The sequence below is a fragment of the Taurulus bubalis genome (genome assembly GCF_910589615.1).
Source record: "Taurulus bubalis genome assembly, chromosome: 16".
Taxonomy (NCBI): Eukaryota; Metazoa; Chordata; class Actinopteri; order Perciformes; family Cottidae; genus Taurulus; species Taurulus bubalis.
The window spans coordinates 7332287-7356741 of record NC_136604.1 but is presented as its reverse complement, the minus strand read 5'-3'; the positions used below and the strand labels follow the sequence as shown (position 1 = coordinate 7356741).

The following is a 24455-nucleotide window of genomic DNA, read 5'->3' as shown; positions in this document are numbered from 1 at the left end:
ACCTCATTTTCTTTGAGGTCAGAGGTCATCTCATTCAGCTGTATTAAACTCACTTCTTGTTGTGTCGCTTCGTGCAATATAAACATGAACACCAACCAAATGCAAAACCTAAATCTCATTCTCAGACTGTCTTTCACTGTCAGCTGATCATAATTACTGCTCCAAATTAAATTTGGTTCAGGGAGGAGACACCGACTGCCTGAGTAACATATGTCTTCAAGACGAAGATAGAGGACGAGAACAGAGTGAACTATTCTTCAGGTGACCTAAAGGTGCTGACGATCTAAACTACATTTGAGGTGGTGCCATCTTCATCCTCCTAATAGAAAGGAAAACGGGATTAAAAGACGGAGGGTGTGAGCTCACAAGCAAAATTTGATTCCGGACTGAGTTGTGGGACGTAGACTATCAGTATTTAGTTTGATGAGCGAGCTGCAACGCACCAAGGCGGGGACTTTTGTACGTGCTGGAATCGTTAACTGAAAACAATTTAAAGGACTTTTTACTAGAAGCATCATGTCTGGTTCACAACTTGTGATTGTACTCCTGTGTTGTCTCCCTTTGGCAGGTATGAAGTTCAGTTCATTTGAGAGAATGTATATATAGATCTATATATAGATATAGATCTATATATAGATCTATATATAGATATATATCTATATATAGATCTATATATATTCACACTGAAATGTCCATATAACTGGAATGATTTTAGGAATGATCAAAGATTATAATTCTTTTTCAATTTGCAGAATGTCTTGCCATCGTCCAGCCCATATATTGGACAATATTAGTTTATCAACAATAAATTGATGTCTGCACAGTGTCTTTGTGGTACTTGACCATCAGAAAAGAAGATTTGATATTTCTAGACAGTTTTTCCTTAATGCCCGTCACCAGTTTCTATGTTCACATCTTCACAGGTAAAGTTTTGCAGCGTGTAGTGCCAGTTGAAATGAAGCAGCAGGAGATTTGTCTTCAGAGATATAACATTTTTGCATCTTTTCGACAGGAGTGGCGCCCATAGAAACACTGCTGCTTTTGTCCACAGGGGCTGCAAAAATATACACAAAATAAAAGTTCCTTGTAGTTGCTCGAACTGTTTTTTTCTTTTGCTAGACAAATTTAAGAATCCCTATCGTAATGTATTGTTATCTGTTATCAGCCAATGCAGCATTATAACAACATTACAACTCTTAAATAATGATCACAGTAAGTTTCTTTGTCCTTTTCTCTCCATCGTCTCCTTCAGCCTGTTTGAGCTGCTACACCTGTCTATTCCCAGCCATCTCTCCTCTGGACTGCTTTAAGTTTCCACAAGAGTGTCCGGTCGGACAGCGCTGCCTGTCCAGCACTGCTATGGGGAAACGAGGTGAGATCCAGATCGATCTCTCTCTGTGTGTGTGTGTGTGTGTGTGTGTGTGTGTGTGTGTGTGTGTGTGTGTGTGAGAGAGAGAGAGAGAGAGAGAGAGAGAGAGAGAGAGAGAGAGAGAGAGAAAGAGAGTTTATTTATGTGTAGATGGGATTATTTCTGAGAATCTAGGGCAGGATGGTCACAAATTGGCAAACAAAGCCTCATTGTACCGTCCGTACATTGTGTGGGAACAGATTTTAGAAGCGTACAACCGTGCATACTATATGTATTAGGACAGTTTTGTTTTGGATTTGAAGAGAAACAATGACTATTAAGTTAAAGTGCTAACTATCATCTTTAGTTAAGGCTGTTTAGACTCACATCTGAAGAACTGTAAATATTGAAGTCCTTTTTGTCCTTACAATTCATTCACTGTTCTCCTAATATATGTCATTTACAGTAAGTGTCACAGTTACAGTTTTATTATAAATCCTGGATATGGAGGACCAGTTCTGAGAAGTACGTTTATTGAGTTATCTGTATAACTCAAGAAACGTAGGTTTAAATAAATCTAGGTTTGCTGAGAAAAACCCAGAAAGCTCCTAAATCTGGAACAAAAACAGATGTTAAAATAACAAAATTGTCTAGGTAGCTTTTGGAGCAAAAAATAAATAAAAAATGAAACATTGATTGTCATAATATGTAGGCTGAGCTCTGCGTGTTGTTTCTATGGATTCTAAAATAAAAATTGTGATTGGTTTTCAGAGCCCTGAACCCATCTCACCTCCACAAGAGTAAAAAACAAACGAGACAAAAGAAAAATAATGACTGAGATCAGATCTCAGATCTCATCAGGCCGGTGACAGATCACTGATGCCCGTGATGCCATCAAATTATCTCTAAAAATAGCTTTCTGGGCTTCGTGGGTGGAGCGAAACGTTCACTGTGTCTCCTAAAGCCCTTTTTCCTTTTCACATGCAGGTTAACTTCTAAATGCTCGGGCAGTTGTCAACGAGCACCAAAATAAACCTCCCTTCTCTCGTAGGCGCGCTACAAGTGACGATGTACGAGAAGAGCTGTGCAGTCCCGTCCCAGTGTGGCGTGAGCGGACAGAAATACGCCTCAGGCCTCTACTTCAACTATACCAACGTCTGCTGCGATACAGACCTTTGTAACGGGGCCACGTCCTTTGCTGCCCTCCAGTGGAGAGGAGCCGCTCTAGGCCTGCTGCCTGCACTCGCTCTGCTGCTGGCCTGAAGGTCACAGGGGTCAAAGCTTCACACCAAATCATGGCGATGTAAGATGCCTGGGAAAGATGTGCACTCATAGGCAAGACAGAAGGTTTAACAAATTAACAGGGAACATGTTGTTCGAGTGATGAACTGGCTCATATTGTCTGACATTTATGTGAAGTGGCGTACAAAAACAAATGCAAATACCACACTATGGTACTGAAAAAAATAAGAGACAATATCAAAATATATATTGTTTAAAACCAATTTCACTGTTCCAGATCATCAGTATATCATATTTGTGTTGCCCATGTTGTCTTTGTAGTTAAATTGTTCTAAACATTTTGGAAACGGATGAAGGTCATGCGATATGACGGGAAGCTCCAGAACAGCTACTGAATTGAAGTTAGACTGGTTTATCAACTTCTGTTTCCAATGTCAAGAATGAACCTTGAACTTTCATAACCAACATGGATAAGAAATCACTCAAATACTCTCAAACAGTCTCAATTTGAAGGTTCATATTTTCATGTCAAATAGGCGAAAGCTCCAGGAAAGATACAAAATGGATCTTGAGGTTTGAAATTCAAAATATATATATTTAGTTTGGGCATGCATCTCCAAATGACATTAATGATGACATAATAAGAAAGCTAAAAAACTTAATCTACCCTGAAGAGATGCCTTCTTTGTATTTGTGCTCTATTTGATGTGTGTTTGCTTTGTATGTGTATATATTATATATTGTTTAACTTACTGTACTGACAACATGCTTACAATCATTGCTTTCTAAGCTTTGAGCATACTACTTGTGTTATCCACCGTAACAAATAAAAACACATTTGTAAATGGATTTATTATCAAGATATTTCTTTATTGGGATATTAATAAATGTGTCTTTGTAAGGACTTTTAAGAACAAAATACATTTCAGCTGTGCTATTAGTATGATGGACTTCATTGGTTATCGTAATCTACTGGTTCAGTTAACACACCACTGTTTGTTTTGATCCTGTGGACTTTTCAGTGAGTTAGTGACGACATGAAAAAAAGACACAAAAAAAGGTTACAATATTTGTAGGGGAATTCATAGGGGTAGGAAACAAAGTAAAAAACTAAATATGAGTTTCATAAAGAAAATACATGAAAGGAAGATTTGCTTAGCTAAACAGTGAAGTGGAAAACAAAATCTGAAGATAACATTTGAATGAATATATCAAGTTAAATGGTCCCTGAAATTCTGTCTGACAGTAAGAAGTGAAAAACTCTTCCACACTTTAGAAATAGTAAAATACTGAAATGATTCAGACACAGTCCCTTTAAATGTTGTTCCATATTTAGAAAATAGATTAAATCCACAACCATTCAGCCAATGTAAAATATACAGTATTACCTCTTTGATCAACACTTGTATTACATCTCAGAAGAAGGATGTAACTAAAACCATGTAGAAAAATAACTAACTGTGCTCCCACTGGACAAGCTTGTCTTTTCAAAAGGCTTAAATTGCACTTAGGTAAAAAATATTTCGAAAGAGCTTCACCTTGATGCTTAATGATGCAATCTTCAGCTCACAACAAGCATACTATATATTTTAAGTCTTAATTGCAAACAGCCTCCATAAATGTTCTTTTGCAGAGTTGCTGTGATGAACAAAACACACATGTAACAAGACGTGTTCTTATTGGTTCCAGTTCTTCCCAGCGGTTTCATTTCAAATCTCTTTTACGAGCCTGAAATCACTCAATATACAAGGTTTTTAATTCAAGGGTAAGTCTAGTGCTGGTACAAATGTTTCTAATTGTCAACATTTCCCATAAATAAAACAAAACATTGCTTGAGCCAGAAAGGCATGAGTGAGCCACATTGTTGCACTCGGTGACATGATAGTGAATATCTTTCACGAAAAAGGGCGTGTCCTATCTGTGGTGCAATACAAATATATGTTTCTTACCAAACTGTATGCCATTCCACTATGTTTTAGTGCCATTTTGAACATTTTAAGTAATTGGAGAATTTTCAGGACAATATTGCTGCAAGTGCAGTTTTTATTTTAAACATGCATATCTTGTTAACATTGAACTTCCTTCTGTTTATTCTTATTTTTTTGCCTCATGAGAAACACGAGGCAGAACAGGTCTTGAGCTATGAGCTACCAGAGGAAGTAGTATAAGTGCTTTCAGCTTTTAACTTCTTCATCCACAGCAACTTTAATACACTCACAACCTGAGCTCAGTCTTTTATACAACACTAAAAAGGATCCTTCATACATGTCGGGCAGAACAAAATAAACTGTTTGCAAGAGATTGGCAGTGGATCACAAACACGTTTGGTAATCTGGAATAATCCTTAGTGCCTGCTGTGGGAGCGCAGAAAGAGGAAGCCCGAGTCTATTGAAATGGTTTCCTGTCTCTGTACAACTCTGCCGTCCAAAAAAAGCGAGACCTGGTCTGCAGGCCACAGAAGAAAAGCACCTCACTTCCTTTCTGAGGTTATTTAATAAAAACATATGAATAAAACCCCAACTGTTCAAGCCTTGTCACCCTAGCAATGAAAAAATTAAATGTGAAGCCATGTGATTACAGACAAATCACATCACTTTGGCAGTTGAGCTGGCAATGGTACGCATGAGTCTGCTTCCTTAATACCAAGACTGAAAAAAAACAAGTTGGATCAGTCTGTGTGAGGCTTGCACGGTACGAGTAAAAGTTTGATCTGGTAGGCAGCTTTGTGTCGGATAAGTACATCCCAAAATACAAAGATATAATGGAGAAAACATCAAGAAGGGAACAAGAAACAACTTTACAATGTGTATCTACTGATGGTGAAACTGTACACATGCAAGTCTGTAGTTTTAAGTGTGTACTGCATGTGTGTGTGTGTATGTGTGTGTGTGTGTGTGTGTGTGTGTGTGTGTGTGTGAGCCTGCAAGCAATGTGAGCAATCATTCATTTCTCCAGGAGGTAAATGTCCAGTGAAACAGCCGACTCTTTGTGTGTGTGCATGTGTTTGTTTTTACATCAGCTTATATGACTCCTTTGCTTCCTTGTTTTCCTCCTGAAGTGAACTGATCCATGTGGAAAACTAAAAGCAGGACAACTACCTGAACAAACCTCTTTTAAACAAACCCCGGTGTATAATCTGATGGTAGTAAACCAGCTATATTGACTCGTCAGAATACTCCAACGTAACTTTTAAAGCTGTGAAGAAGGATGCAAGGGAAGGCTCTTGAGAAACAGGTCGACCGAGTTGCTGGCAGAGTGAATGCTTGGTGTGTGCAGGTGAGCAAATGTGTGTTTTTTTGTGCAGGTGTATTTACTACTTATGCATCCTGTTGTGCTCCTACTTGAGAGCTTTAGCTACACAGGAGTAGGCAAAGTGCACCTCGTCGTCAATAGGGCAGGTGGAGGTAAATTCCTGCCTGGCGTACGATGCGTTCAGGTACCTCCAGAGGTTTGACAGAGACTCAGGGATGCTGAAGTTTCGGTATTTTAAAGACCCCACCTAGAGAGGGGAAAAGAGAGAGAAACGTGCTGGACGTAAGCCTTCAGTTTCAGACTAAACACATGCAGTCAACATTGTTATCTATTCATCCCGGGGGCCCCCACGCTGCACAGCTTAAAGCACTGAAGATTACCTTCACAATGTGGAGCTTAGGCAGCAAGTTGCAGTCAGCCAGAGTAAGCTCTTGGCCGTCCAGGAAGGGGCGGGACGAGGAAGTGAGCTCATCAGTGCTATTCTCGTCGATCTCGTCAGGAAGAGGGGAGCCGAGGTAGTCATCCAGCTTCTTCAGAGCTTTGAGGAGGCTTTTCTCTAGATCTGAGCACATGTACACCCAGACAATATTAAAATACAGTGTTTAAATCAAGCTAAAGAGACAGTTTGTTCCTCCAAAATAGACTATAGCAAAGCGGAGCCGTTTCAGACAAATGCAATTATTTTGTATTCATTAAAATGGCTGAAATGATAGTGTGTGTTTCATTTGAAGAAATAAGCAAGTAGATTCAATAAAACCCACAGTTTTCTCCCCAAACACACAGAAGGTGTGTTTAGTCACACCTTCTGTGTGACTAAACACAAAAGGCAGCAGGTGACCCGTTTGCACCGAGGAAGAAAAGCTCAGACCGTAATGTTATTAACTCGGACGGTCCCTGCTGGTTTTCTGTCCATCAGATAAAGACAGAAGAAGCTCAGCAGTACTTGTCACAGAAAACACCTCCAAAATCAAAACAGGGGCGGGGTCTATTCAAAATATAAGTCTGGATGAAGCAAATCCTTTTATTCCATTAAAAAGACTCACACTTAATTAAAATGTTAGATCTACTTACTTTCGTTGTTCTTAGGGATTGAGTTCTTTACATAAGCAGAGAATTTGGAGAAAACATCCATGCCTGCTGTGTTGGACTCTGGGTTACGAGCAGCCAGACGGGGATACCTTTACAGGCAGAGAGATCAATAAAGAGTCACATTTAAATCACATCACATTGCAAACAGAAATTCACATTAATGAAATGTGAAAGGCCAAGAAGATTTCTGACAAAGTAAAAAAAAAAGTAGGAGGCAAGCTAAAAAAGTAGGGCTACAACTAACGATTGTTTTCGATTAATCCATTCAATGTTTAGTTTTAAAATGTCAGATTCATTTTAGAGTCTCCTAAAGCCCAAGATGATATCTTAAATTGTTTTTTTTGTCCAACAAAGTCCAAAAATATTCAATTTACAAACACAAAAAACAAGGAAACGCAGCAATTCCTCACAATTGAGAAGCTGAAGATAGAAAATGAAAAAGGACGATGATAACTGATCTTCTGTCAACTGACTAATTGTTTCAGCTCTAAAAGGACCAAAATAAAACATTTGTAAAACAGATGCATGGAGTGATTACTTTGGAGGGCAGAGATTATCCTCCAGGAACTCCTCAATCTGGTTGGTGTCCGTTTTCACTTCGCTGCCATAAAGCAGGAAGGGAGGCTGGGCTCCCGGAGCCAGGTCCTTCAAGATGTCTGGCTTTCTAAAAGGTGGATGAAAAAAAATATAGAAACGTCATCCAGCAGTGAAGAGATAGAGGGTTAAACGGCAGGAAAAGGATGGAAGAAAACGGAAAAAGATGGAAAGGACAAAACATACGAAACCACAGGAAAGGACTCATGTTTGTAACTCAGGACTTCCTCCGCTGTCAGAAGAGCTTTATATCTTCTCACACTCAATATCTGAATGAAATGCCCCCTTGTTCCTTAACTGCACACACACACACACACACACACACACACACACACACACACACACACACACACACACACAGTGTTTTCACCTCTTCATATCCACTGTGGTAACATCGAAGGTGACTCCTTTCAGCCACAGCACCATGAAGATACGCTGGGAGAAGGGACAGTTGCCGATGTTCTGACCATCACTCCCTGCCTGTGGCACAAACACATTTCATATCATCTCATGTTTTTCATATACTTGTTGGTGTATTTGTCATATGTAGTAGCAGTGCAAAGTAGAGGCACATATGGGGGCCATTACTTTGTTTTTGCCTTTTTTTGATGTGAAAAACAAAAACTAAAGTAAAATAAGTTTTCACCCTCTATGTATAAAGTCAGCGGCAAGTATCTATTTGTTTAATTTAAAACAGAGCAATCAATATGATTTGACAATATAAATTGATTGTAAAGTTTTTAAACTCTCATTTTGTCTGCTCAACGTGTGTAGTATAATTACATCTTGCTTATAGTCTGCTCAGGAAATGACCGTACAGCTTTTTAAAATGTTCTTTGTGTGGCTGCAGGAAGCCGTATTTCATGTTCAGCCATTCTACGTCTCATTCAAGGGTTTGTATTGTGGCATGAACAGAATATAGAATAAACCCTACCATTCAAATAAAACAGGAAGCCACTTACTTTCTGTTACCAAAGCCAATGCGAAGCTATACTTGGGAGATGTAGCCCATTCTGTTAATTAAGGGGTATCAAGTGTCATGGAAGAGGCCGACTAGAAACATGGATTTAGAGAAGTTACAAGGACATCTTTCACCCCTGAATTGAGAAGAAAAAGGTGGAGGCTGGTGCACATGTTCACACAGAGGAATCATTATGTTAAACGTGTGTGGAGGACATGAGGGGAAGCCATATTTGGTTGTATTGAGTTTCGGGCTCAAAGAAAATGAGATTAGCCCGCTTGACACACTAACGCCACTAAATATAGATTCAAGACGCCTGCCTATGAAGTTAACGTACATTTAATTAGATTATTCTCACTGCCACTGAGGCCATAAACCCGGCGAGTCAGCAGAGGTGGTCTCATATCCGACATGGCACAGCTGTAATGTGATTTAATGCGCACAAGGTGACTTTGTGTCCCCGTGTGGAGATATGTTATAAACGACACATTAATAACGACACAGTGATAATGCTGAGGAGACGATAAGATATGAAACCTCAGACGACACCGTATGTGCCCGTTACACAAGTTAATGGCACATAACGTCGCCGTGTCGTCACTTTTTATTTTTTGGGGTGGGTGGGTGGGTGAGGGGGCATCATTCAATCACTTACCTTGACAAAAAGTTCAACTTTGGGCGGATTCGCGTCGCTCATCCTCACCTGCTGCTGCACGAGACCCCGAAAGCTTGTTTCTTTGAAAGAGAAAAACACAAGACGTTCAAATTTAAGCCAAAGTTGCTAAACGAAGCAATAACGAGTTGGAGACTCGGGCAGCCGAGCCCATCTTCCGCTCCGAGCCCCAAAGGAGTAAATGAGCAGATAAACATTGTAGCAGCTTCACAAACACGACAAACAAAGAACCCCGCCGCCTCTTTAAAGCGCAACATACCACTTGTTTTATCTTGTTTTAAGTCTGTAGAGGCTACCTACAAAATGTCTAAAGTTGTCGCTGTCGCTTGAAGCCGCCTGCTGGTCGTTTCCCCTCCCAGTTCTGCTGCCTCCAGTCCGCTGCAGCGACACACTCCTCCTCATCATCACCATCATCATCATTACAGCTCCTCCATTTCCTGCTACATGACGGGTTGAGCTTTTTCAGCAAATAAAGAGGCGTTCAAGACCGACAGTGACAAAAAGAAGAAGCGCGGGGTGGCGGAGAAGAAGAAGATTAAAAAGACTATAGTATTTACATTTAACTGGTTTTATTTTAAACATTATAACTTCCTGGAGGTTTTTCTCCCCAAAATGTAAAACATATCTCAAACTGATGTCTTAGTCTAACTATCCAATGAGTTTAGAGAGTTTTTGCATTATACACTGCTTATAAATGCGCTTCATCTTGCGGAAGGACGCGCGTGAGTTTTCCAGTGAGTGGATGCAAACACGTTTTCATGGTGAAATCCTCGTTTACCGCCCACATGTCACGGAAACACAAAGTTGTTGCAGACAGTGGTATCAGTGACTTATAGAGAATCTGCTACTCTGAAACGAAATATAGGCTACGTGGATGTTTTGTTTAAAGAGTCTGTGCTGTACAGTAAAGAGCCAGTAGAGGGAGCTATTGAGCTTTACTTTGCTTGCTGCTCTAAATCTGATCCAAAATCTGGAAATCAATATTATAAGGGTCAGTCCAATGGGCATTTAACACTGGTTGTCAAAGCCTTGATTCAGATACAGTGTGTTCCCTGTCATGGATGCCCAAGATCCAGACCGCCCCAGGAGTCATTGGGGAACTTACAGCGACAGTTTGAAGATAGTTTAGTTATATTTAACACTTTTTTATTTGTATTTTTCAATGTGAAGAAAACAACTCGCGCAAGGTTTTGTCATCGCAAAATGTTTCTTTGTTGGGATGGATTAAGTTGCATGATTATTTTACCAAACACAAACAAATAAGAGCTCATTGACCATAATCTTAACATATGGGCGACTTACTAGCTTTTTTATTCCGTTCCAGTTTTCAGTTCAGTTTTTAGTTTTGTTCATTTTGATCTGAAGATTTAATTTTTTCTATTTTATTTATTTATTGGTCAAACTGTTTCCATCAAGAATGAACTTCCACTCTGGCTGAACAAGTAGACAAGAAATGTAAAATGTACTCAATCAAATAAAGGAAAAATAATGATCGACGTATTCTTTTGGTTTATTTTACTAGCATATTTAAGTGGCATATACTTTAATGTTATTAAAACAATTGGGGGTTTGGGAATAAGTGGGTGCAACTATCTTATCACACTTTAATATGATTGAGATCTAAATTGTGCAGCGCCAACTTACTCTCCAGGCAGAGTGTCTTATTTTAATAGTCAGGTCATCTATGGAGAAAACAATAGACCGCACACAAACCTGTTGTGTGTCTCTGTGGACAATAACAGCTTATCATGCCATTCACATTTTAAATAAATAGTTAGGGAACAAAGAATAAAGTACTGCTATTCTGTCTCCCAAAATTAAGATAAAAGGTTTCACCAAACTCTCTCCACACTGCCAGGTTGAAGTTTTCAAATTCAACCTTGTATAGATATATATTGAAGATATGACCTCATTATCTTCGATGCATGGCTATTGACCTGAATCTGTATTTTCGGATGATGATGACACAAGGCAAAAAAACAGGTGATTGATTCATGATGTATTTAATTGATGCTTTTTGGATTTGTTAAAAGGATCTCTTCATTGCATGAGGAAGGACAGGGTGGCAGCACAGAGGGCCGCAGTCAGAGAGAGCTGGACCGAGGCGACTCCGTTACACAGGTCTGTTGTGCAACACTCGAAACTGCTGGTGTAACCAGCACCCAGGAAGCTGCCGCTTATAGTGTTCCCACACAGGTCTGAGTCCAGGCAGCCGCGGATGTGCAGGGTCAACGACCCTGTGGCATTGAACTCTGGGAGGATTGGAAACAAAAGATGATGCCAACAAATGTTAAAACCTCACTACAGAGGGGTTTGACCTTCCAATATATGTTCGTACTACAATATCATATTCTGGAGCTTTTGTTTGTATCACACCAACTTCCTCAGTAGACAACATTTTCTCACTTGCCAGGAAACATTTGAACCCATTAGTCATTAGTCATAATTTGATTAGTTTGGTCATTTAATTATGTCTTATTTTATTGTTTATTTCCACATGTCAACCCTTGTAGTGTATTCACAGTATATCCAGAGTGTTGTGGCGGTTTCCTTACGTGCTTCTCCGCGGAAGCAGCTCTCAGTTGAATTATTGCATTGGACATCTTTTCCGAACAGACACGTCCCAAATATACCAATAGCGCACTGACGACAGTTCAGGCATTGTGCTGTTGAAGGGAGAGAATAGTGAAAATATGTGATTATCAGATTAACAGTAAAGGATGTCACTCAGCAACTTCTCAGAGTTCAACCTGGAATCTGTGCTAGTTTCTGGTTCCTCCACCAGCACCTCTAGAGGTCATCAATTACGTGTCATGTCTGACTTTTATGAAATGTAAGTTGATTTATTGTTTTACAGGTGGGCGTGCAGTGACTTCCAGTAAATCTGATATATTTTTAGGACAGTTGAATAAATATATGGGCTACTTTTATTTCTCTTTCTTTAGTAAAATCCTTCCTGAACAGATATTACAATTCAGGAAGCTCTTAAAACACACACAACCTCCACACAACATAAACAGGAATACCCTGATAGATCAGAGGGAATTGATGAGACCTTTGACCCAGACTTATTGTCATTAAGCTGCAGTGAAACCACCTGAGACGTAATCACAAACGGCAATTAATATAACTCATCTTTCTTTATCGCAAGGACGAAAGTAATGAACCTCAGTACAATCCATTTCTTTTGAGAACAGTTGTCATCCAATACAGTGTTGGAAAGACATGGAAATCATACTTGGTATCGTGGTGAGATAAATGAAAGCATGTTTATATGAAAAAATAACATAAAAGACATTTTATTCTACAACAATAATAATTATAGTGAATCAAGGCATAGTTATAGTTATTCATAAATCCTCACTTCATATTAACTTTTACCTTGATGCATTGGATGTTATTCTTAACATACCTGCTGCGATGAAGACACTCAGGATGATCCCTGCTTTCCAAGCGGTATTCATCTGTCTTTCTATGGCTTCCTCTTAAAAAAAATTACACCTCAAGGCTTCAAACTGCTTTTGAGAGAGAGATGAAGTGTTCAGGTCGGACTCAGTGAAGAAGCAACACGCAGGAATGAGGTGCATCAGGTTTTGTGTTCCAGTTAAGTAAAGAGGAAGTCTTTGAAAACTCTGTTCAAACATTCACAGCCTGGAGGATTTCACGGTCATCAAGTTTGAGCACAAATACATTTTTTTATTTTATTAGTTGAATTATTAACATTATTATCATACAGAAAAGGGTTTCACGCAGTTCAAATATTCTTTTGTGGTAGTTACAGATGCATTTTATATTTTTCAAATTCTCATGCGACTGGCATGGACACAACATGTTATGACACTGAGCTTTTATACTGTGTTCTGGACGAACCCTACAATTACAGACATAGATGCTACGACAATAGGAGTATCAATAGAAAGCTATCTTAAATGATTGCGTACAAAAACAACACCTCAGTAATGAATAGAAATCTTTTTTTGTTTCTTTTAAAGGCTCCAGGTGCTACAAACGGCCACCAGGGCGGCGCTCAAAGCAGCAGCGAGAGGGAGCTGGATGGATGCGGCTCCGTTGCAGCAGTCGGTGCTGCAGCAGGTCCTGGTGACGGTGTATCCGGCAGTCAGGAGGGCCCCGGATTCGGTTTTGTTGCAGAGAGACGAGGCCAAGCAGCCTTGAGTCTGCAGGTTCATAAAACGACTGATGTTGAAGGCTAAAGGAGGAGATCAGAGGGTGTTAGTAACTCAGTAACCCAGTACCCAAACTGGCCAGTAAAAAACCTATTGGGTTATTATTCATAATGCATCAGCAGCGCTTTGATATTGGAGCTAATTTGACCTTTGTGTTCTGGTGGTTTCACCTATATCTCATCTAAAAGTAGATACAATACCAAACAAATGGTGATGAGTATCAACAAGGGACAGTTAAGAGGAATGACGCAGGACTATGCAATTTTAAACACAACCTTAGTCATGGCCGTAGTGTACACTACGGCCATGACTAACCCTGTGGCCTTTAATTACCTTTTCACCTGCGTGTGTGGCATTAGAGGGCTTGTTTGCTTTTGTGTGCCAGGTATTGTGCTGAGTTGTGTAATAGCAACAGCAACAATGGGTGAACGTATTATGGGAGCAGCAGACTGACTCACAGACAGTAAACATAAACACAGGCTTCCCGGAACCTGATTACTTCAGGAGTAAAGATGTACACAATGTTTAATTCTTCCGCACGCCATTGTCCTCTTCTCAGTGCAAAGCAACCTGATCTTCCGGAAATACATGAAATAACCACAACCTTTTCCCGACAGAATCCAAACCAAGTATTAGTTTCCGGACAGTAGCCTGCTGCAGTCATGGGTCACATTACACTTAACCGTCACATAAACTCACCAGCACACAACAACGTTGGTATTGTTATTTTTGTCTCTGTGAAGCAAAACAGCCAACATGGCCACACCTTAATCCGTATACTGTCAGAACAGGGTTTTCATCTTCAGCAGTGTCTAATAGTTTGAGTTTAGAACAGTTACACGCTCATGCAGGGAACCACCCATCTATTGTCACGGACAGAAAAGAACAGCAGATTATCACTTGGGTGTTACTCACCCAGTTCTCCCCTGTAGCAGTTGGGCTGAGAGTCAACGCAGTTCTCAGTGGAGCGATACAGACATTTACCTGCAAAGCCCACCCTGCAGCTGTTACAGGTCAGGGACTCACCTGCGAGCGAGAGAGAAAGAGGAGAAGGAGAAGCCATTACTTTTCCTTTTTTATTTTTTTACAAATGAGGAAAATAACTCAGATGATCAAACTCTATTACACACATCCCCACTGTCCTAAATGCAGTGTGAAGGTCATCTTCTTCATCACGTCTCATCATAGTCGTCATCCTTGTCAGAGTGTTGATAATAATATCAATAATACAACCAAGCCCCAGATATAAGCAGAAAGATAAGCTTTACATGGATATGCTCTATTTGTCACAGGTACTTTAATCATTGATATACTTGCTCTTACAAGTTTAATAAAGTGGATCTGTATTGTTTACCATTTGTAACCCTTGCAAAAGCATCTATGAGCCCACCATTAAGATCCTGGACAGTTTTTGTAGAGGCATAACATTTTAAGTACTTCCTTGATACAATCTTAAAATGTAGTGAGTAAAACATATTTCTATTTCAGAATGACAAAGCAACTCGACAGAGAGAAAGGCTGAGGTCGTTATCATAGGCATCGCTTTAAGTGGAAAAAGATTACGCAGAAAGATTTTTGTGACTCACACATTTGTCTTTTTTATCTTGTGCTTTTATTTATTGCTGCATGATGATAACAGGAGTTTCCCGTTCTTTTTTATCTGGAAATCATTTTATTTTTTATTTCTTTAAGTGGGTCTACAAACTTTAAAATTTTAACATATTGACATACTTAGTTAATGAACATTTCAGAATATATGAGAGCTTTGTGAGGGACTGATATAACCTACAAACGAGCAGCACAAAAAGCATTTGTGATTCGGTCAGCATTTAGATAATTTCAGTGACATCAACGTCTGCTTAAAATAGTTTTTAACAAAAATACAAAACATTTCTTTTGTTAATTTGTATCCTTTTCAAGGAGAAGACTTCACAGATAATGTTCACAGATAATGTTCCTCTTTGTCAACACACAAGCTGTCTTGTGTTTGGTGCTCTTACCTGTAACAAACATGGCCATCAATGCTGCACAGACCCAGATGAACTTCACCATCTTACTCTTACACAGATTCGTGTTTTAGCGAGAAGTTATCGGCACAAAGAAAATTATCTCAACGCAACAGAGACTTTCACAGACACGTTAAATAATCCCACAGCACAGATGAGGGTCTGTGAGTTGGGTGAGTTTCAAATGAGCTTCACCAGCTCAGGGCATCTGCTTTTATGTCGAGTCAGGGGCTTGGATTGGTCACTCGATACCAAAAAAGAAATGCATTTTTTCATTTGTCAACCGCTAGTATATTCTCTATAATACTGAGGTTTGTTTGACAAGAGTGAGGCATATTTAAAAACGTAACAAAGAGAAGAAATACATGATGATTTATAGCCTCAGTAATGGCTTTGTATGTGTTTGTGTACATAGCAATGTGTTTTTGTGTGTGTTTGAAGCTTTGTGAACTTCTGTACAACATCACATTCGTTTTTAAAAGCTTAGAGAACAACGCTTTAGTAAACCTAAACAAATATTAGGATTATTTGTTAAAGCATTAAGGAGACTCTCCTTTCAACTCTATGGTATTGTAACCAGGTGGAACCGACGTTCAGGGTTTGGCCGGATCGGTAATGTAGTGCACTGGCAGTCATTGGGTGATAAAAGGCACCTGTTGGCGAGCCGCGGCCTCTGAGTGAGTCTGCCCTTTGTGTGGCGAGTGAATTCCATCTTGCCCGGATGTGGCGGTGTGTGCTGGTGGATTGATGCTGTGAGAGATTCCTGAGCAGTTGTGGACACTGTTAGTTGGGGGGAAATCTGAATAAGGGAAGTGAGATTCTAACTTGGAGATTTATTTATTTTCTTTGGTTTTAATTGAATTATTAGTTTTGCCTAACCTGGGTAGTTGTGAGCCGATACTCAATGCAAGAAAATGCAGAGATGCTTTCCCTCTTCCACGTATTGCAGAGTCGTTGGATGCTTTGAGCGGGGAAAGGTGGTTTTCCACTCTTAACCTGGTTACCACCAGCCTGCTGCTAGCGGTATCTTTATATTTACCATGACTACTTTCACATGAAAGTGATGTCAATATTCTCATCTTACTTTTGGCAAGAAAACAAACATGTTTATTAACCATTAACTTCCTCTTTGTTTGTTTCACAGCCAAACCTTGTCTCCTAGAAATTACGTTGGCATGTCCCATCAGATGAATTATTGAGGAGGTTTTGTTCCAAACAAACACAGAAAACAGAAATGGAAATAATTTATTGTTGCAATCATCAGCATTTGGATTTAGTTGCAGATAGATGCCTGTCACAACAAAACTCCAGTGGTCTTGAAAGATTTTTAAACATTAATGCCATGTTATAATGTATAAGAATTACAATACAAAATCTATTTAGTCATGATACAGAAAGTACAGCCACCAATTGCTTGCAGAGTAAATGTAGACCTACTAATGGTGGAGTCATATCATGCAGCCAGTATCCCTCCATTATATATCATAGGGACAACACTTATTGTAGGCATACTCAAGAAATTAAAGAACTAAAATGTGAAGCGTGAAGCAACCTGCTCTCCTCTGCCTGTATTCTTCTTTAAAGAGCCCACTGGCTCCAAACTGCCACCAGAGCAGAGCCCAGAGCGGCGATGAGAGGCAGCTGGATGGAGGCGGCTCCGTTGCACAGGCTACTGCTGCAGCAGTTCCAGGTGATGGTGTAGTTAACATTCAGGATGCTTCCATGATGCTTCCATAATGCATCCGTGATGCTTCCATTTTCACAGCTCGATTGTTCTATGCAGCCTTTCTGGGATATCCTCTCATGGATATCGGGACTAAACTCTGGAGGAAGCAAAGATGAGACAAATGTTGCATTTATTTGGATTTTGTTACATACATTACAATGTAACTAAACATATTATTTGCATGCATAAAATGAATCTGTAATTCAATTATTCACTTTAATTGTGTATTGTGTATGTTATTTCTGTTACCTTTCGTCTTGATTTGTACATGTGTCTATGTGTGAATTCATGTATGTTTCTTCACATGCGATACATGTGAAATTGTTTTTACATGTGAAATATCTAATAATAAATGCCTACATTTAGTGAATTTGACTCTGTGAAATTCATTTCCACATCCGATAAACATTGTTGTTTTTTACTACAATTACAGCCTTGGCAGTAGGTAAAGGGCTATGGAACCTTTGGATTAATCAAAACAAATGGCAGCTATCTAAATGGGAGTCTTTAGGGTTGGGAAATTGGTTTTGTGACCCCAATATTTTTAAAAGAAATAAAAGATTATGATAAATAATTCTACTAAATTACATGTTTGGACTACAGTTGTCAATTCTTGTCAATAATAATATTTAGATAATACATGATAGTTCATGGTGATATGCAGTATCTTTACATTTGATCTTGGCAACAAGTGCAAATTGTCAGTATTTGCTTTAAAATGACATTTAGAGGACAAAAGCATGTGACGGAGTATTCAAAGAATGTCGGGAATTTCAAACCCTCACTGAAAACTAAGATTATCTAAATTGCGTCAGGCGTAGCAACCTCTTGACAAGGCATGCCTGTGAAAGTGTAACACTAAACACACGTTTATACACCCAGAAGGCCAATTCAGAGAGGCAAATATTGTGAACAGAATAAAAAATAAAGTTTTAATGCATTTTTGTTCTCTGTTTTTATGTAGCTGTGGTTGTGAAGGAACATCAGATTTGTATCAGTGGCGGATGGGTTATTACTGAGTAACGCCGCGGTTTTGTAATCGTGCAAAAGGGATTATTGAGTCATTCAGCTGATCATCTTACTGGCAACTGTGCTGTAGCATATGTCCTCAGCATTGGTGCAATTTACAGAAGCCTCACGGCAGCATGAGTGGGGGATCCCCGCATCACAGGTGTAACAGGAGAGGGAATCAACTGTGGAGACAAATAGCAAAAAGCAAATTGTAAAGAAGAATGTTTGGGGATCTCAGACTGAAGGAAAGTTAAATCAATAGGCACAAATATCTGATTCCTTTTAGTAACACCTTTATCAGACAAGCACCTGCCGGGATCACAAAGTACATATTGAGTTGGTTTCACAACCTCTCAAGGTGAATACTTGTGTTATCTTAAGTGGGATTGAATCCAGGATACATGCGTTTGACTTTGAAGTTAGTTTTGAGGTATGTGAGATTTCTGCCTCTACTCGGAAACATTACAGGTGAATGAAATTATGTTTGTGATGCTCAAAACATTTATTTTTGCAGCAGCTTGTCCTTGCTGGCACACCATAAACACTGTTAACAGTATGTTTGTCTTATGGTTTTGTAAAATCCTGCAAAACTAAAACTGCAGTGTTGGTTTCTGGTTACTGGCAGAAATATGGGAGTTATGTCAAAATCCATGCAAAAAAAGACACATTTCCATTTTGCAAAAAGTATGCCATAAAATATATATCATTTATTTGTTGTAATTTGAGTGTACTGAGCTTTTAAATGCAGGGAAGTTGTGATTGTCTGAGGTCAGGTATGTCTTACAACTTTTACCCTGCACTGTGATCAGATAACATCACAAACGAATTCCACTGACCTTGAATGAGGGTCAATACGACTTTGAGTTTGTGAAAATAATTTAAATTTCAGAAATAGGTTCAGTAATAATGTGCATGATACATTTTAGTTTGTGAAGGTTTGGGAAAGAGTTGCAGTATTGAGAATGTATAAATGCAATTAGAGTTACACAATGTTTTTTCACAGGTTCACAACAAAGTAAGAAACAACCACAGGCTTTGAGATTATTAACAGCAGCTCAAAATTGTATTGATCCTTGTTAGAACCCATACACTGGTTTCCACCTACCAAATACAATAAAGATAAAACTCCTACCTGTTACAAACAGAGAAACCAGTGCTGCACAGCTCCATAGAAATGTGTTCATCGTGATGTTCAACTATACAGGTGAAAAATACCACCAAGAAGTTTTGGTCGTTCTCAAAATGTTAAGATTGTGCTGTTTCAGAAGCTGTGGGATTTAGTTTTGAGGAACAATGACTCACAGTCAAGATCTTTATACATGGGAGGGGGGGTTATACCAGTAATACGCATCGGCAGTAGTGATAACAAAGTTTGTACGAGGTGACCCAATCCCGTAACAGAGATTAGGTACAGTACAGTCCTTCAGAGTAGAAGAGTGGCTCCAACCCTTCTTGCCTGACTTGCTCAAGTACTCTTAATCGGCACCACTGGCCATTTGAATAGATTTTAAACTAGACAATTGAAATACCTAAATTGTACAAAACAATATATATCGTAACAATATTGTTTTCATACAATTGATTCATTAATGTTTAGGTTTGTATTCATACAAACATAAGCAGGACATTTCAAGCATACCCCTTACTTTGGCTACTTTTGTATGCTGATTTTGCTTGGTTAGCGTTATCATCCTTTATTTTTTTTTACTTGAGTTCCTTGTATCCAGAGCTGACAGGCTGAGACAGGCATGTGGTAAAAACTTTGGGCAAGTGCAGCCTACAAATCTACAGTCTTGGGTTTAAGATACGTAGTTGCTTCATTTCTAAAAACTGAAAATGTCCATAATAAAGCTATCATAACATTGAGGTAACATGTTTTTGACCCCCATGCTGTGTATGTCTATTCTTTTTCTAACTATATTGAACTGGTGGAGGATAACTGGTCAGCATTCTGGTTCCCTCATCTTGAATTCAATGTTTTTTTTGAGGGGGCTTTGGTTAGATGCCTGAATCAGGTATGTGGTGAACACAAGTTGAAGAGATAAACTGATTATACTTTTTTATTTATTTACAAATACCATATGTATTTCATTGCACAATTTAAACAGGATCAAAAATATATTTCTCTCTCACCGTTAACTACCGTTCATATTTATTTACCAAATACGGTCCCATTAGGGACTTTGCCTTTCTATAGCTAATGAATGGATGATGTTAAAATAACTGCAAGCCGAGGCAACAGATAATTTTAAAAGTGTTTCTTTATTTTCACATCAATGTGTTGTCCAGTAACACACAAAGTAGTTCATAAGGATAAATACAAAATGATTAAAAAAAATAAAGCAAAATCACAGCCTGGAAGATTTAAGAGCTCAACGTTTCCCTGAAACATTCCATTGATCAACTTCCATAATGTGGACCGTAGTTTTAGGCTTTTACGCAACTTGTCATTATAAAAACTAACCCCTGACATGACAAGACCTGAGTTATGAAAAATGAAGAGTGTCACAAGGGCACATAGATAGTCATACTTATAAACTTATGAGCTTTTGGTCTTGTAGACCTCACCTGGATAATTTATGATAGTAAAAATGAACTCCAGGAACAGCTTTTTTTGTGGCCTAGCATTAGACATATTACTGAATGCTTCCCAACATGGAGGCCAGGACGGCTACACCGATGGCGGCGGTGAGGCTCATCTTGGTGGATGGGGCGGCGCTGACCTGGACGGGGTTGCAATTGTCTGTGCTGCAACAGTCGATTTTGGTCTGGTACGTGGCTCCCGCCAGGGTGCCGTTGGTGGTGGCATTGCAGCCGGCAGGCTCCTGGCAACCCTGGGTGTTGAAGCCCACAAGGGTGAATGATGGGAAAGCTGATGAGAAAAGGTTGTGTTGGATTAATAAGAGTTACAGAGATGGAGATGGTTCATTTAATCAAGTACAGTTTTCATGTACACTATGGGTACTGAGTGTATTTTGTTACTGCATATACTTTTCACTCTGCCAAAATGAAATATAGTACATGTTTACTGCACCACATTTACCCAAGCTGCTTTAATTATGTGCATCTGCCTTTTAAATACACTTTCTTTCTTTAAATTCAACATGATGAAGTAATTGGTTCCATCCTTATTCAATTGACCTGAAACCAAACCTCCAAAACTGAAAATACCTGTTTGTTTTTTTGCCTGATAATGAAACTTAAAATGCGCACATCACTACTTACAGCATGTAGCACTTGTTTTGGAGTACTTTAATTAATAAAAGAGCTTCTATACAACACTTTATAATCAATATTAACAAAACATGGGAATCACTACATTGAATCAGTACGAATAAAAAACATAGCCTGCTGGTTTGGCAGTTGGGAACACTGGTGTTTGCTTGTTGATTTATTTGTTTCTGGTCGGCACAGTATTTGCAAGCGATATTAATTAAATTAAATGAAAAATATTTGAAGGGAAAGGGTGTGAGCGTTTAGGAAATTGAAAGGTGACTTACATGTTTTTGCAGTGAAGCAGACGCTGGTGTTGGTTGTGCAAATCGTTTCACTGTTGGAAAGGCAGAAGCCCGCCAGACCATAGCTGCATTGGTTGCAGGTCAGGGAATCCGCTGAAACAACAAATAAAAGCACAATAATTAAAAAAAGAAAGAAGTAAAAAACACTTTCAAATTAGCTCAAAACAGGTTCAGTAAATCTAATAAACTTATATAATATGTGTAGAGACCTTTCTAAAACTTCACCCATAATATGCTTTACTCTTACGACAGAAATAGTTTTCAAAAGTCTGTATTAGTGTTTTTCTTTACCAAACACTGTTGGACTACAGATATTGGCAGTGATGCATCTCTCCACGTAATCAAAATGCTAATGATCATTAGCATAGCAAGCAATGCTTTGGGGAATGTGTGGTCCACCACACCCTGCACTGTGGCACAAGAAGAGGTCGTCAAACCGCTCCATGAGATGAATTAATAGTCAAACTCTGACACTCCAGGAACCCATTTCAACGATACCGATTTGAATCTTCATAATCAAGGAGAATATCAGGTGTGAGAGGATGCTAATCAGTGAAGGAAAAAGAATGAAATAGCTATTATATTTAATAAGAGTCAGTTCACCTAAAGAAAACATAGTATTTTCAAAATTCTGAAAGTTTGTGGTTTATTTATCACTAATTGGTTCTTGTGAGAAACATTGTTTAGTTTGTAATGTAATGTCTTCATTGTTTTCAGAAGCACAAACTAAATTTAATTGAAATTCTTGACACATGAATCTAAAAGCTATCTGCGTAGCTTGATACCAAGGTTGAGTACGAGTTGTATCTCTTTTTTTAATATATATATTTTGGATTGAATGACCCCTTGAAAGTCTTTCTCAGATAATTTCAAAATTGGCTCCTTCAGCTACACGTTGGAGAAGCATCATCAGTTTTTCAGGTGAAGTAGTTTGAGGATATATTTGTTAATGGATCCACTATTTTCCTCAGCAGATATTGCACATGAATTGGTTGGGGCAAACTAAATTAATCTGAATTATGCATAATAAACTGAATTCACCTGTGATGTGGACAACATTTGTCAAAATCCCGTAGGTTTAAAAAGCTCATAACTAAATGGAGACTTTTTAAACTGTAGTCTCTAGGTTATAGATCAGTCTTTGCTACTAACATCTTTCTTTCCAATAATACTTTTGTAATAATTGATTATTTGTCATCTTACCCAGCATTAAAGATGCAACAACTGCAATGATCACAATGATGATCTTTCCCATCTTGATGTGTTGGTGTTGGTTCTTGGTTTCTGCTCAAAGTCAAAAGGAAATCCTTCAATTCAGCCGATCGGATGCTGCTTGTGGTAAAAATCTGATGAGACTGTGTGACCAGACCTGATATTTATACAGTGAAGGACAGGTGAAGGGAGGGGACAAGAGAGGGGGTTTTCCTCGTCCTTTGTCTTCACCTTTACCTCGGGGGTAGAGTCACTCAGAGTGGAGGAATGAGCCCCATGACGCATGCAGTGATCTAATGATCTAATGAGCTGAACAAACTGCCCAAACTGGTTGTTCAAGGTATGGGGAAAGAGCCTGTCAGAAACCGCATATTGAATCACAAGCTTTAATTTGTACATTATAGTGATCGTTGTTGTAACTCCTTGATTAGTCTGAAAATAGGTAAAATACTTATATTGTTTTACTTGAACAGTGCAAAACCCAGAAGTATTCTTCTGGGTTCTTCAGGGCGACTGTGGCTCAGTGGTTAACATGCCCGTCTTTCAATCAGAGGATCCGCTAGCCAGGGGTTCTTAACCTTTTTGACCTCAGAGCCCAACTTTTCAAGTACAAAGTACCCCGGGTCCCATTTGAATATTAACACTGTATTGGTTTATTAACTAATTTATCTCACTCTTGGTTTGACTTGTATTCAATAACTAAATCAAATCTACCTACAGTTTAACAAGCAAAAACCTTGTCAAATAAATGACATGATACAATGTGATCATCACAAAGACATTTATTGATCATGTGTATGTAAACCTGCACAGACAACAAATCATGGGACAAATCAAGCTAATACAATAACTAATTTAAAGGCTCAAGTCAGGCGTATTAACACAAAAATAACTAATTATTAAATTTTTCTACAAAAACAAGGGGGACTCAAAAAACGGAGAAGAAAATAGAAATTTGATTAATACATAATGTGGTGATAAAATAAATACACTGCACAATTATTAGGAAAGTAGTTTTTTTTTAGGATTAATTGGATTATTGAACTACTACAGTGCTCTCGGTTAATCCACAATGTTAATAAATCTCAAACCTGAATATTTAAGACAGTAAAAGTAAGGTTTTTACTTTCTTATGCTGCGTTCACACCAAACGCAACATGATTTTTTGCTCCGCGTTTACCGCTTCAGTTTACTCACGCAAGTAAAAAATTGGTGTTCACACCAAATGCGAAATCGCGCCGCGACAAAGGGGCCGTGGCTTATCGCCGTCGCTTCTCTCCGTGAAAGGAGCTTTCATTTCCTCTATCGACCATGGAATAAATAACCATTATTTCTGTGTTATACTTGTTGTGGAAGTCCCAAACATGTCGGAACATCAAACGCCCTCGTGTTTGGGTTCATAACACCATCTGTAGCCGTGCATAGCTCGGTGAATTTCACCGACTCCTCCAGGAACTGCGTCTGGTTTATCTCCGTAAAACGGATACCGCTTCCGCCATCCACCATGGAAATAACCACTAGTTCTGCTTTATACTTGTTGTGTAAATTCCACATACGTCAGAACATCAAACTCCATCGTGTCTGGGTTCATTATATTATTCGTAATCCCACAGCAGCGTCTGAATGAAGCCGCTACCAG

At 38.9% G+C, this 24455-nt stretch overlaps 5 protein-coding genes across 5 annotated transcripts; 1 reads left to right on the top strand and 4 right to left on the bottom strand.

Annotated features, from left to right (window-relative positions):
* Nucleotides 1-516: 516 nt before the first annotated feature.
* Nucleotides 517-2611, top strand: LOC306748421 (prostate stem cell antigen-like; the record flags this gene model as incomplete). The annotated part of the gene is made up of 3 exons (XM_079231586.1): nt 517-568; nt 1253-1372; nt 2400-2611. The coding sequence occupies 3 exons, from the start codon at nt 517-519 to the stop codon at nt 2609-2611; spliced, it is 384 nt and encodes a 127-aa protein (XP_079087712.1).
* Nucleotides 2612-3445: 834 nt separating this feature from the next.
* clic1 (chloride intracellular channel 1) lies at nt 3446-9183 on the bottom strand (the record flags this gene model as incomplete). Its single annotated transcript, XM_079231578.1, has 6 exons — nt 3446-6089; nt 6223-6404; nt 6914-7020; nt 7470-7595; nt 7896-8005; nt 9142-9183. 6 exons carry the CDS (start codon nt 9181-9183, stop codon nt 5928-5930), a joined length of 729 nt encoding a protein of 242 aa, XP_079087704.1. The 3' UTR covers nt 3446-5927.
* Nucleotides 9184-11152: 1969 nt separating this feature from the next.
* Nucleotides 11153-12739, bottom strand: LOC306748420 (uncharacterized protein). Its single transcript, XM_079231585.1, has 3 exons — nt 12572-12739; nt 11715-11825; nt 11153-11411 (listed from the first exon to the last, which is right to left on the bottom strand). Exons 1-3 carry the CDS (start codon nt 12621-12623, stop codon nt 11200-11202), a joined length of 375 nt encoding a protein of 124 aa, XP_079087711.1. The 5' UTR covers nt 12624-12739; the 3' UTR covers nt 11153-11199.
* A 39-nt stretch (nt 12740-12778) lies between these two features.
* On the bottom strand, nt 12779-15430 carry LOC306748419 (uncharacterized protein). The gene is made up of 3 exons (XM_079231584.1): nt 15344-15430; nt 14259-14369; nt 12779-13366 (listed from the first exon to the last, which is right to left on the bottom strand). The coding sequence occupies exons 1-3, from the start codon at nt 15393-15395 to the stop codon at nt 13146-13148; spliced, it is 384 nt and encodes a 127-aa protein (XP_079087710.1). The 5' UTR covers nt 15396-15430; the 3' UTR covers nt 12779-13145.
* A 4899-nt stretch (nt 15431-20329) lies between these two features.
* On the bottom strand, nt 20330-22945 carry LOC306748417 (uncharacterized protein). The gene is made up of 3 exons (XM_079231582.1): nt 22808-22945; nt 21587-21697; nt 20330-20958 (listed from the first exon to the last, which is right to left on the bottom strand). The coding sequence occupies exons 1-3, from the start codon at nt 22857-22859 to the stop codon at nt 20723-20725; spliced, it is 399 nt and encodes a 132-aa protein (XP_079087708.1). The 5' UTR covers nt 22860-22945; the 3' UTR covers nt 20330-20722.
* Between the last annotated feature and the right edge of the window lie 1510 nt (nt 22946-24455).

What these genes read in the sequence shown, in the direction of transcription:
- LOC306748419 (XM_079231584.1), bottom strand. Translation starts at nt 15,395, where the DNA reads ATGGTGAAGTTCATCTGGGTCTGTGCAGCATTGATGGCCATGTTTGTT. An exon ending in GATGGCCATGTTTGTTACAG is followed by an intron (nt 14,370 to 15,343) that starts GTAAGAGCACCA and finishes TCTCGCTCGCAG; the next exon opens with GTGAGTCCCTGACCTGTAAC. An exon ending in CTGCTACAGGGGAGAACTGG is followed by an intron (nt 13,367 to 14,258) that starts GTGAGTAACACC and finishes CTCCTCCTTTAG; the next exon opens with CCTTCAACATCAGTCGTTTT.
- LOC306748417 (XM_079231582.1), bottom strand. Translation starts at nt 22,859, where the DNA reads ATGGGAAAGATCATCATTGTGATCATTGCAGTTGTTGCATCTTTAATG. An exon ending in TGTTGCATCTTTAATGCTGG is followed by an intron (nt 21,698 to 22,807) that starts GTAAGATGACAA and finishes TTGTTGTTTCAG; the next exon opens with CGGATTCCCTGACCTGCAAC. An exon ending in CTGCTTCACTGCAAAAACAT is followed by an intron (nt 20,959 to 21,586) that starts GTAAGTCACCTT and finishes TTTTCTCATCAG; the next exon opens with CTTTCCCATCATTCACCCTT.
- LOC306748420 (XM_079231585.1), bottom strand. Translation starts at nt 12,623, where the DNA reads ATGAATACCGCTTGGAAAGCAGGGATCATCCTGAGTGTCTTCATCGCA. An exon ending in GAGTGTCTTCATCGCAGCAG is followed by an intron (nt 11,826 to 12,571) that starts GTATGTTAAGAA and finishes TCCCTTCAACAG; the next exon opens with CACAATGCCTGAACTGTCGT. An exon ending in CTGCTTCCGCGGAGAAGCAC is followed by an intron (nt 11,412 to 11,714) that starts GTAAGGAAACCG and finishes CAATCCTCCCAG; the next exon opens with AGTTCAATGCCACAGGGTCG.